This window comes from Neopelma chrysocephalum, unplaced genomic scaffold (assembly GCF_003984885.1).
Source record: "Neopelma chrysocephalum unplaced genomic scaffold, ASM398488v2 Primary Assembly neopelma1_24, whole genome shotgun sequence".
Taxonomy (NCBI): Eukaryota; Metazoa; Chordata; class Aves; order Passeriformes; family Pipridae; genus Neopelma; species Neopelma chrysocephalum.
This window is the reverse complement of record NW_020897693.1, coordinates 15,030,273-15,043,555: the sequence shown is the minus strand read 5'-3', so window position 1 is coordinate 15,043,555 and position 13,283 is coordinate 15,030,273. Positions and strand designations below refer to the sequence as shown.

At 38.5% G+C, this 13,283-nt stretch overlaps 1 protein-coding gene across 1 annotated transcript in view; it reads right to left on the bottom strand.

Moving 5' to 3' along the window:
* Positions 1-1,163: 1,163 nt before the first annotated feature.
* HSD17B12 (hydroxysteroid 17-beta dehydrogenase 12) overlaps positions 1,164-13,283 on the bottom strand; it is an 85,092-nt gene continuing 72,972 nt past the window's right edge. Inside the window, 4 exon segments of the mRNA XM_027704318.1 lie at positions 1,164-2,830; positions 2,962-3,111; positions 9,549-9,614; positions 12,916-12,997. Coding sequence (XP_027560119.1) covers positions 2,726-2,830; positions 2,962-3,111; positions 9,549-9,614; positions 12,916-12,997 — 403 coding nt within the window. The 3' untranslated portion in view covers positions 1,164-2,725.

Here is a 13,283-nt window from a genome sequence, read left to right as displayed (position 1 = left end):
AGCTATTGAGTACACACAGCCTCAATCACTAAGGTGAACAGACATTCAAAATCGAAGTCAGGGCAATTTAGGTTAAACTTAAATTTTTACCTGAATTTTACTTAAAGTTAGCAATTCTCTGCTGCAGCTTAGAAAATAAAAGACCTGAGTAGAAGCATGAGAGTGGGAATCCAAACTGCAGCCTGCCCAACATGACAACACAAGGTGACCACAAGGCTCTGAGAACCCCATTTGCAGGGGCACCCCTCCATCTATGCCAGTTGGATGTGCATACTATTCCCTGACATACCTTTCCAAACACCTTCAATAGTTAGAAGGAGATAATTATTTCTTATTAATAGCTTAATTAACAGTTCAAACAAAATTTATTTTGTGTTCCAGTGATTTTAAAATACCAGCACTGTTAAATCATAGAATATCCTGAGCTGGAAGGGACCCACAAGGATCATCTTAAGTCCAGCTCCTCGCCTTGCACAGGATAGCCCCAAAAATCACACCATGTGTTTGAGAATATTGTCCCAACACTTCTTGGACTCTGGAAGGCTTGGTACCATGATCATTTCCATTGGGAGACCGTTCCAGTGTCTAACCACCCTCTGGTGACAAACTTGTTCCTAATATCCAACCTAAACCTCCCCTGACTCAGCTTCAGGCCATTCCCTTGGGTCCTGTCACTGGTCACCAGTGAAAAGAGATTGGTACTTACCCTTCTGCTTCCCCTCACGAGGATACCGAAGACCACAATGAGATCTCTCCTCCGTCTCCTCTTCCCCAGGCTGAACAGACCAAGTGACCTCAGCTACTTCTCGTATGGCTTCCCCTCAAGGCCCTTCACCATTTTCACTGCCTTCCTTTGGACACTCTTCAACAGCTTTGCATCTTTCTTGTATGGTGGCACCCAAGACTGTACACAGGACTCGAGGGGAGGCCACACTAATGCAGAGTAGAATAGAACAATCACCTCCCTCGATTGGCCAGTGATGCTGTGCCTGATGCACCCCAGACAGGGAGTAGATAACAGCCAGAAAAACAGATTAATGAAAGCTTTGGGTTTGGCATGTAAAAGTACAGTAATTTTCACTGTGTTACTACACATGATAAAGGACAATCAGGCATTTGAATGTACAGGCAAACATTTTAAAGAAAAAGAACAACACATTAAAGAGTCAGAATAATTTCCATTTTATTTGTTTTACAAAGTCAAAAACATACAGATTTTTTAGTCCAATGCTTCCACATCAGATCCAGAGCAAACCAAATCATGTGCTCTTACAGAACTAATACCACTGACTTTACCATCCCTGTTCCAAAAATTTAAGAAAACTATGGGATAGGATCTGCATCTCAGATTTGATCAGCACCATTGCATCGGTATTCAGGTTTTTTCAATATACAGAAATGTTAGCCCCAAATCATGTCTCAGTGCAATACATTTTACTTCAAAATCAGAGCTTGAAATTATTCTTTGAAGGATAGAAAACAACCTCCCCTCTTCAACCATAGGAAGTTACCACGGAAAACAGTGGTAGCTGCTTGCAGTTTAATTTGCCTTGCAAGTTTTATACATTTTATTTTTATAAAAAGGAATGTTAGAGATCAAAATCTTTAAATAAAGACTAGGTAAATGCAGAAGACAGCAGTGCAGATTTCTCACACATACTCTGATCCCTGTGTCGTGGAGTCAGGTAACTTCAGCCTCACTGGAGCACTCCATTTTGGAATAGAACCATGAAACAAATCAGTTAAAATTAACATGACTAAACTAAAAATGTTCTACATTTAAAAAAGTTTACTGGTTCTCACTTTTAAAGCTGTCTAAATATTCAGGATTCACATTGCAAAGGGCCTCACCAAAAAGACAGACTGATACATACTTCAGAAAGAATTTAACCACCGTTGCAAGGAGAGTAACTCATTTCAAGCTCTGTATTTAAAGTACCCATAATCTTTTACATAGCAACCAGCACATAACGTGTAACTCGTGACATTTATCTACATTGTGTTATCACCACCTATTACAAAGAGCAGGCACTGAACTTTTAAAAATGTTATTACAAATCGTGAAGATTACATATTACTGAAAAGGTAGAATCCATATTCAAGACCCAAGAATTTAGCTTCTTTTTGCAATGTTATTTTATGTATATATTTATAGATGAGCTTATTTTGGTTTTTGGCCCATTTCCCTCAAGTTCATAACCAAAAAATCACACTGGACCATGTAAGCAGGGGAGCATTCATGAGCTGGCTGACAGTGCAGAATCCAAAACCTGAGCTGAGAAAGAGGTCAATACTCTGGAAATAGTGCTAGGTTACCTTTTTAGATAAATATGCTCCCTTCCCTCTCCTGCCCACCTGTGAGTACTACTCTTTTTCTGCCCTTCACTCATGAGCACAATACATAGATGTGATGGACACGATTTAACCAAGATGTTCCTCAACAGCACGATGTCTGATCAAGTCCATGAAAGTATTTCTTAGCGCACAGTGCAATTTTAGTTCAAAGCACTTCCCCCCTCATAATACCTATAAACAAATAAAGCCTATTTTTAAATCAATATTGAAAATCAACAGTCTTGTTTCACCTGTATCCTGAAAACAAGACTGTTTTGCATGTTAGAAAGTACACCTACTATTGAAGATGTTTAAAACATTAGGTCTACTTGATGCTGCAGGTATAGAACCTGCAGGAGTCCCAGGCTTCCAAGATCACGTAGTCTCCAGCTTATTTCTGCTTCATTTTTTTCAAATAACGAGCCCGTATTTGTTTGTTTGTTTTCATGACTAAGTTAATGGCAGTAGATGTAGGTAGAAGAGAGAAGACCCATGCCTAAAAAAAAAAAGAATAAAACAAAAAGGAGGGAATGATGTCTCAGCATTTTACAGCCTGTACTAAAGACTCTTTTTCCTTAATAAACACAAAGGACATTTCAGACCCTTACATTTTCCAAGGTGACTTACCATGAGTGCATGAGGTAGGCACCCATTGGTCCGGGACTGCAGGCCTACTGTGCTCAAGGCAGCTCTGACATATGTTTCAGGACTGGGCTTATCAAAGGTCGGTGTGCGGATTTTTGACATTTTTGTTGCCACATAATATGGTAGAACACTCTGCACATAGGAAAAATCATGGTAAGTAGAGCATGCTTTCAGATTAACTTACAGATCCATCAAGGAACTAAAGTAATTGGAAATCAGATAACCTGATTCTAGCTTAAGCCAGCCTTATTTTCAATTCTAAGATTGCAATGGGATCACAATGTAAGATCAAAAACTTTTTTAATCAGATAACCTGTGTGTCATATTTGGACATAGTTCAGTGGTCTGTTGACAATCAGCATCCCCAGCTGAAGCCCTAGAAAAACCACTCCCGCAAGCATATGGTTGAAAAGCTGTTTGTACAATTTACCTTGCAAGTACAAAACTTCATTCCAAGTGCTTAACAGAAAATGCTCTACTGTTGCTTCTCTGTAGTAAACTCCCAGTGTTTGCTTGGGAAGGAGGCACAGAATCCAAGACAGGGATTTTATAGTAACCACTCTGCAGTTTGGTACAGAGACAAATGGGAAGGCAGGAGGAGTAAGAAGAAAAGAGAACACCAAAAGATTTGAAAAAATGTGTAACTCCACAGCAGGGCTCAGAGGATGGAGGAGATTATCAGTACCAGAGTGGAAGACCTCAAGGATGTAAGGAAGGATGAAAAAACAGAGCACAGTTAATGGGCTTTTATAGCAATGTTTGGAACCAATAGAAAAAGTGACGCTGCCCATAATGAAAAAGCAAGAGGAAGCAGCATGGGTATATTGTTGATGGAGGGACGTTGATAGCACAAAGGCATGTCTGTGGTAGGGCAAGATAGACCTGGGGGATCCAAAACCACATTCCACCTATCCCCAGCTCTTGCTACTTGAGAAGGAAAGGAAAATGCATATACACTTGTACAACAGGAAGCAATGCTCTTTCCTCATAGTCATGGCTTTGGCAACGCTTTCAACTTGTCCTCAATTTAGGCCTCTAAAAATGTAATCAAAAAAGCCTTTATCTATAGCCACTTAGATATTAGACATACCATATCTCACAGGCTTAGAAAGGTTGGAACTTTACCAACACTTTGACAAGGACCTCCTAAGACACTGTTGGTGGCTTTACTTGTGATTCAATCCATAAGGTCACTATTGCTCATCTAGTGAGCACTACCATTCATGTACCTTTACAGTAGATATCTGAGAAGTATGCATCCACTTCTCCAAATGAGAATACTATCCCAAGAATCAGTATATTTTGGCAAGTTGCAGTTTGTAAACCTGCTTCCCCATGTTAGTCTCTTGAAGAACAACAATCACACATGCTTGACCTCAGAAACGTTTACTATCACGCTCTCAGCAGCATAGCACATGGGGGAAAGGACTCCTTCAGTTCTCACTGAGTGCTTATCCATGCCATAGCCATGCACATTTCAACAGGAATTTGACCACCACAAGCAGGAAACATTGGTATGTCTGCTCATTTCTTCACCTTAGAATATCAAAACCATGCCCTTCTCTCTATAAATGGGACTTTTAAAAATATACTGCGTGAGTCCACTTCCAAATGGAAAGGAAAAACATGGAGACCTAAATTTCAGAAGTGTAAGCAGTTACCATTGCCTTTCAATTCACCAAAAGCTACAAATGCTTAGATAAGAAAACTACTCATTCTGTTACCATAACAGCACAGATACCTCATTTCAGGTCCAGAATGTGAAACTCATCTATTTTTCAGATTACACTCCTAAACTGAATCTCTAAGTTTGGTGTTTTTAAAAAAATTAAAATGCTAAGCTTCTTATTCACCACCAAATTATATTTGCAACATCCTCACACTTAGTGGCACAACAGTTATGATTTATTCTCTGTCTTCTTCTGCTCAAAACAGACTTCAAAAGTGAACTGCATTACCCAGTTAAGCCACTGGATAGCATGAAGGGGCAAACAACTGTGCATGAGGATACTTGAAAAAGCAAGCATATAGTAGCACTACCGGATTCATCCAGAGATTTCAAAGCACATAGAAGCACAGGATTACAGTCCAACGTTTTCCTTCTCCCAAGTGCACTCCAGAAAACAAAAAGATAGATATTTTATTTTAGGTACATTAGATTTACCCTCTTCCTATTAACTGGGCCTTATTTTAACAGATATCAAGAGACCTGTTGAATCTATTTACTTTTTCCCCCTTCTTCCTTCCCACAAGGAACTCAGATATTCATGCACCATATCTAAAACTGGCATAACAGAATAAAACAAAAATTCACTGCCCAAAGCGTTTCAGCATTTTGTATTCAGACAAATATAACCCACACTACCTGCCAAATAACTGTCTTTATTCAGGGAAAGCCTCACCTGCACTGCAGTATGATGAGTCTTGCTCACTTGAAACACTTGCTACTGCTTACATCTCTGATGCTTATTAGAACTGAGTTAGAATTAGGCTCTTGAATATCGTATGGATGTAAGAAGTCAGATCGCAGGTCCTGAACAGTCACATGACAGTGAGTCCCCCAAAGTCAGAATAGCTTGTTTACACAATTTTATTACCTATTTTACCTTATTTTTAAGATATTAAAAAGATCTGAACTTTCAGATGTTGCCAAAGAAGTTTCCTACTAGCTCCTATGAGGGGAAAAGGAGAGTGCGGGACACAAAGGGGAAATGAAAGAATTGCATTAACCAAAGCTGACCTGTACGAAAAGCTAAAAGGCAAAGCTAAAAAACTTCGCAGGAAGACAATGTCATTAGACATTAGTTTGGTAACAGCACAATTTTGTGAATCCCTGGAAAGAGAGCTGGGCCTGTTCAGCGAGGTAAAAAGGAAGCTGGTGGTGGCCTTTTACCTGCCTAAAGTTATTTCAATGGTACTTATGAAGATAAGAGCCAAACTCTACTTGGTAGTACCAGATAGAATAACAAGCCAATTTTGGCTGCAGACTGTCAGACTGGAGGATAGGGAGAAAGCCTTTTTGCTAGGAGAGCAGTACTACACTCAAACAGGCTGTCCAGAGAGTTCACAACATCCCTGTCCTTGAAGGTTTCCAAGATTTGGCTGGATAAAGCCATGACTAGCCCATGACCTAGTGTCAGCAGCAATCCCACTGCTAATTGCTGGGCAATTCGACTGCTGGGAGAGCAGGAGTTAAGTTAGAAAACTTTTTAGAGATCCTTTTAAATGAATATTTTAATGATTTTGTGATTTGATATTTTATGTAGTGGATACAATAAAAGAAAACAGGTAGGGAAAGTATCTACAGTTACACTTTTGCTATGCATAGTAACAAAGTACATAGAGAAAATGTCAGTAACTAACTGAGGTTATAAAAGGGACTAAATGAAATGTACAAAGAACCAAGCAATATTTTCAGACATAGTAAAAGAGCAAAGGTTTCAGAAAGTCTGCAGAAACCTTTCAGTGAGAGATCTTTCCCAAAAAGTCTTGGGAAAAGTCCTTGTCAACTTATTGCTCATTCCTTTTCTTTTGCCTCTTTTCTCCACATAAACACACAGAATTTTAAACCATGCTAATACTGTGCTGCTTCTGTAAAATTAAGTAGACTTGTCAGCCAGAAGAGTATATATTTAATATAAAGATGGCTACATTGGAACAAAAGCACTATATTACTACCAAAACTAAGCTTCCTCAGGAGGCAATCCTCTTGAACAAGACTGATACAGTTTATGTTGAAAGTAAGAAATTGGTAAAAATTGCTCCAGCACGTTTTTACACTTTTCACACAGTGGTACTTTGGAGGTATTGGCACGGCAAAAGTTAACTGGTTTAAATGATGATCTCAGCTGGAAGGGCAAGTTTGGAATTAAAAGTGTTACGCTTCTGAAGGTCACAGAGATTAACTTAAAAAAAAAAATCTAAGAGGGATGCAGTCTTCCTAAGGGATTGAAGGAGATACATCAGCTAGTCTTCACAGGAAGGTACTTGTAATATTCATTAGTGGTTTATAGTGACTTAGGCTGAAACAAGAGAACAAGGACATGGGCTGCAATAAAATTAGCATAACAAATTGAAGCCGTGACAGCTATTGATCATCAGAACCAGATAACTCAATGGCAATTCACTGTCTACATTTAGGGGATAAAGAACAGTACTGTCAGGAATTCAGCACCCTTAGCCAACACACAAAGAGACACAAAAAGACAGCTTAGCACAACCTGTGAAGTTTTGTACGGGAAAACACAAATGTAAATACAGAATGCTACATTAAATTCTTAATTTGTTTATAATCTTAAAAAATGTAAGACACTGAAAACTCTTTTCCTGGCTTATCTATATTCAAAAGCTAGAAAATCTTTTCTAGACCATATACATTTATACTGTGTTTAATACCTTTAGCTAAGCATGAGTTATTGGGTTATTTACCTTTTCAGTTTCAATAGGTACTCCATAGTCTTAAACAAACAGTACCTGCTCCTCCTTTTTCTCCTCTCAAACTGATAGAGTACTATTTAGACAAAATTTGAGGAGGAGGAGACAAATGCACACAGAAACGAGACATCTCAAAGATGTGACACTTCTTTCTCCTGCAAGCATCTGCCCCAAGTACTCCCACACTGAGGCAGCTATGAGCAGCCTTACCTAAGAAAACACCAGAAAACAAAGACAGAGGTTAGATGCTGTACCAAAAAACACGCCCCCAAAACTTTACGCCACCTCTATTGCCAGTGAAGCTGTGTGTTGAAGGAGCCTGTGCCTCACAGTTTGTATGTAGACTTCAGCAGGAAAGAAGTCCTCCCAGAAGACTTCATATTATTGATGTAGGAAAGAGAAATACTCTATCAGTTCCTTCAGTCTCATTTTGAGACTGTGATCACAGATTGAGAGAAGGCCACATGGCAGGTAGATGAAATGGATTGGAAGAACAGCTGCCTGATAATGAAGCTAAATCTGCAAGTAACACAATTCGAAACACACTGGAGAGATAGAAATAATATAGGAGGGTAAAAGTGAAGAGAAAGCTGTAAGGAACTTGCCACGTGATAAACACAGATGCACTGTCAGACAGCTTGAGGCTGAAGCCCTGTGAAAAGAGAAAGTAACGAGGAGACAAAAACCACTACAAGTTACTCCAGCTTAATCCACTTCAAGAACTGAGAGCATACAAAACCACCCTGTGTGGTGAAACTGTACCTGTTCAGAATGCTACCGTCTTATGCATCCTTCATTGCTGCACATTGGTTTAGCCAAAGGTACATCCCAGAGTGCTAGGGCACAGAATCAAGCACTCAGAGGAGAAGTTATGCTTTCAGAGCTGTACTACAAGTTATAATGTTACCACCATAAAACTAAAGTCAAGCAGTTAGAACGCTTTCAGGGTCCCCCTTTGCTACCTTTCCTCTCCACTGCCAACGGATCCCAAAATAAAGAGTATTCCTTAAGATGTTTAGTATAAGGTGAAATCTAGGTTTACAAGAGGTTCCCATAAAAGGGTCAGTGACTGCATGGGAATAGCTCACCCAGCAATTGTCTTTTTTCTTAATGCAATCCACCCTCAGGAACTGGGACATTTCCTGGTAATAAGTTCTTGTTTTGCTAAGTATGCTTTAAGGAAAAAAAACAAAGGTAACATAGCCTTAAGCTGGTAACAACTTCCCTATAGTATTAGCCAGTAACAAAAGTTGTGCTCTCAGGAGTTCAGATGGTTTTGAAAACCACCACACAGAATAGAGGAATGACAGACATGGACATATGCTAATCCTGTTCATAAGATCCCTAAATGAATTTTAAAAAGATATACTGTGTCTTCACAGTACAGGTAAGATCTTATACCACTTTTATCAAACTAACTCTTGTTCTGGAGAGAACAGGTTTAATCAGCAATAAAAAGTTCAGTGGTTGTGGCCAAAGCTGGAAATTTCAATGTTGGAAGCAAAAACTAAGAGTATGTGAGAAGTGATATTAAAACAAAATCCTACAAAGATGTGAGAAACTGGTTTGGTTTCTCTTATGTTCCATAAAAAATAAATAAAACCATGGAAGATAAATAAATGAGGGGGGGCATGAAACAAGACTCATTAGTAATATGAAAAATTAGATCAGTTCACTACACACAAAGGATATTTGATGCTTTTGTTCATTCTTCAACTATGCTTACACTTGTAGTTGATTCACTGACACTGCAGGGACTCTACTATCCAAGTCTTTCGAGCTGTTACCTACGGAATGTCTGTACAAACGCACTCCACAAGTGTATTCCAGTAGATGAAATTGCATAAAGATATATTCTACAGAGTTGCACAGTTTTATGGAACACATTATACATAAAGGTTCAAATAGCACCATGAGCTAAAAACCCAAACCAAACCCACACAAAAACAAACCATTTTTTTGTTGCTCCAAGACCCATTGTTTCCAAGTAAGAAAGCTGCTAATGGGATCAAAAGAAATGCTTATCCTTAATCTGTGTCACACACTCATGAATAAGAGAATATGCTGATTCCTTTTTGTTACTAAGACACCAATGTTGCTGTGGTAACCACACTTACATGAAACAAACTACTCACCTGCACAATAATGCCCTTGCTCTTGTATTCTGCATGGAGGCCTCGGGAGAAGAAATCCACAAAAACCTAGAGAGAAAAGAAGGGAAACATGCAGCATGCTACAAGTTAAAATGAAAACTCTAGTTTGCCCTTTTTTTTGAAGCACATTTGAATTACTCTTCAGAGTTCCTGTTTTCAAAGTGAAAAACCTTAGGTTCTCAATGAAACTTTGCATATAAGAGCAATGCCGTTCAAATAGAAACGCTATGTTTATGAAGTATTTTTACAGAAGCGAGGCTCTATCTAAGCAAATTCAGAAGAAAAAAGAACTAGATTTGTTATATAAAGCCTAGGTTAAAAAAAGGAAAATAAGACTTTTATGTTCACTACGTATGTCATCTCCTTATACTTTTTCAAGAGTAATTTAAGTGGGTTTCTCTTGTGCATGGTTTTCAGAACATAGTGTTTAAACACTTGGTCTTCTGCCTTTATGCTTTTAAGAATGCCACCCCTATGGTGTTACTTCTTCCTAGTCCTCAAGTCCACATTCAAAGATTCTCTTCCAAAGAAGAAGAGAAGTTTTAGAAATTACAAGACTTCTGGAAGTTTTAGAAATTATGAGACTCAAAGTTCAAAGAAAAGTTAGAGGGCTTAAAAGGTGGATGTTAGTACCTGCCTTAAAGATGCCCTCAAAGCTCATTCAGCCACTTCCATAACCATGCCAGGAATTATTGTCCTAAGAATCCAAGGCTACTCAGAAGTTCAAACCAGTGTAGATTCCCACTTCCCGAGTTCTTCTAAACCACCTTTCCACTTTTCCCTCCTGTAGTCCGGTGAGACAAAATATCAGGTTCTGCTGTGGTTTCTTGTTTTAATGAAATGATACAACCAACTAGGATGAATGGAGTACCTCCAACTGAATGAACTAAGCTATCTTATCCATGCTTGAAGCTAAAATATATACTAAATAAATTAGTTCAAGTATTTAAGAAGCAGTTTCTTCAGACTAGTTTCAAAACAAACAGCAAAGCTCTAGTACTGCACCTGCTTTACAGTCTTCCTTTGGTCACCATGTCACCGGTGGTTTAACAAAAGTCCTAACTGAAACCAGCACTTGAAGTTGGCAGTGCCCAGTGTTTCTCCTGTCAAGGTCATCCCACTGCACTCAGCCTACACAAGAAGCAACAGAAACACTCCCATGCCACTGGGCTATTTCTGTGGACACTCTTCTGAGCATACTCAAGATCCGAAAGAAAACTAGGTTTTGCTGTGTAGCAAATAAGTCCTTTTATTCTTCATCTTCCAGTTGCACGTACAAGCTAGAAGGAAGCTCCTTAAACCAAAAAAGCTTATCTGCTGTCCAGTTGTTCTTTTCTTCTCCCTTTCCCATAAGTTTGTAATGAACTTCAGCACTCAACATGAACAAGTCTGAAAGTCTAGTCTAGAGCAACTATTCAAGTGAGCTGGGCATGCTCTCACAACAATAAGGCATGTGCATAGATATGCAAATAGTTCAGTGCAGTCCCTGAACACAGCTGCCAGGTCTATGTGTGACAACTGCACAGAGTATACCAATAATCTACTAAAAAGAACCATATTATGTTAATAAAAGTGCTTTGATCATTCAAATTTCTAACTATTCCTCCATGACCAAAGTCTGATATTACGTACTGCTTCGAATATGGAGACACAGTATAAAAAGACCGTAATCTCTACTGGTTGCAAAGAGCTTGCCATAAAGAGAATGTTCATTTCATATGAGAAGAAACAGCAACTTCCAGTATACAAATAAGCTTTGGAGTTTTTCTTCTTGAAGCATTTCTTTCAAGGTTTTCTACCTCCGGATGCTCAAGTCCCCCAAAAACTGTGAATTTAAAGAATGCTCTCTAACTAAATATTCCCTGAATAAGCAGATAATAATTTCATTTGAGAAAATTTCTTCTCCTTGGATATCCAAATATCCAATATCAAACCCAGACAATAAAGACATGACAGGGAAGGAGGAAAAGGTATAATCATATTTCACTTCTCATTAGCATTAACACAGGTAGATAGGTAAACCTGTCAAAAAACAGCACTATGATTCCCTTAAAAGTGGAATTCTCCACAGGAAGGTTAAGGAGTTGGACTGCATCTGTTCCTGCTATTTAGTCAAAGTCATTGACTTAGACCTGAAGGATACTATGCTTTAAACCTTCTCTAGATAGATGAGGGGAAAAAAAAACCAACCTAAAAATTGCAGATACAGTCTTTCTATAGCTACATTAGGGGAGTCACTTTCATGCTTACTAATCTTGCTGTGGTAGAAGATGAGCAGTGCTGAGAATAGGCAGATTACTTGACCTGTAATTTAGCTTCTAGGTGGAGGGGAAGAAATATTTGAGATTCCCATTGAAAAGACGACTAACTAAGGCAGTGTAAGGGATATTAGCACTAAAATCAGATGCTCAATTCATTCCATAAAGCTGAAGGCATCGCTACAACAAAAGCGACCATTTGTATTAAAACAAAGAACTGTCCTCTCAGGAAACAGCTATTTCAAGAAGAAATTCTATCAGCTAAAACCATCTCAGACTTCTAAACTTAAATATGCTCTCCTTTAGTATGAATAAAATAGTGTGCATCAACTCCTTTCTGGGAGTATGAAGATGTTACCGAGAGTCTAGAGAACACGTAGGTCTGTTCTGATGTGAATGACACTACTGAAGGTTTCTTCATCCTGTCAAGGTTCTGCTTAGACTCTGAAACCCTTGGAGTATTTCAGGTAATTACCAGGGATGGCTGAAAAAGCTGTAGTGCCATGTTGCTTTAACACCAGTGTAAATGTCTCTTGCATTCAGTTTTACCACATATGCTTCAGTTCCATACTGTGTACCCATATTGTCTTTACGGCATTCACTGGAGATATTTTAGGGGGATGTTTTAGAATTCCCTGTAATTATCTTTAGGGAAAAAAATAAGATCAGCTGCAAAAAAATGACACTGTCCCAATGACATAAAGAGAAACCAGAGCAGATAAATTTAAGATGAAATGTATATCATAGAATCATCACAGAATTTAGGAGAAAAAAAAGTCTCAAAATCAAAATAATAATAATGTGTGTTAAACTTAGTCAGTGTTCTTTCTCAGCCTCCCACTAAGCTTCCTTGGTACACTAGCATCCTTTTCCATGTAAAAATGTAATGCATGAGGAAATATATAAAAAAGTCATGCCAATAAACCCTTGCACTCAGTTTTCTCTCAACCTTCCACTGTTGGAAAAATTCAAGATAGAAACACTGTACTTTTAGTTCATGAAAGCACCACTAGATGGACACCAAAACATTTATTCCTGTAAGTGTTGGCTTATGTTTGACACTTGATTTCAGTGTGGAGAAGAACACTTACCTTGGTTGCGGAGTAAAGAGTCAATAGTGGAGATGGATACATCCCAGCAGCTGATGCAATATTCAGGATTATCCCTTTTGATCTGAAAGGAAGCAAAGATATATTATCATGAAATAAAGGAAACATATTTCATGTTTCAGAAAATTACAGTAAGCCTAAACCAAACCTTTTAGGATGCAATTCAGATTAGGATCTGTTTAAAAACCCCCAACCAAATCCTAAATTGAAATTTACTTCATGCACAGTATAAGTATCCAAGCAGCTGGGATAAATCAGGTACAACTTCAAGGTCAATAGAGCAAGAGAATCAAAGCTATATTTATATACACACAGACACACACTGGGCTAAACTATGCAAAACCATTGAG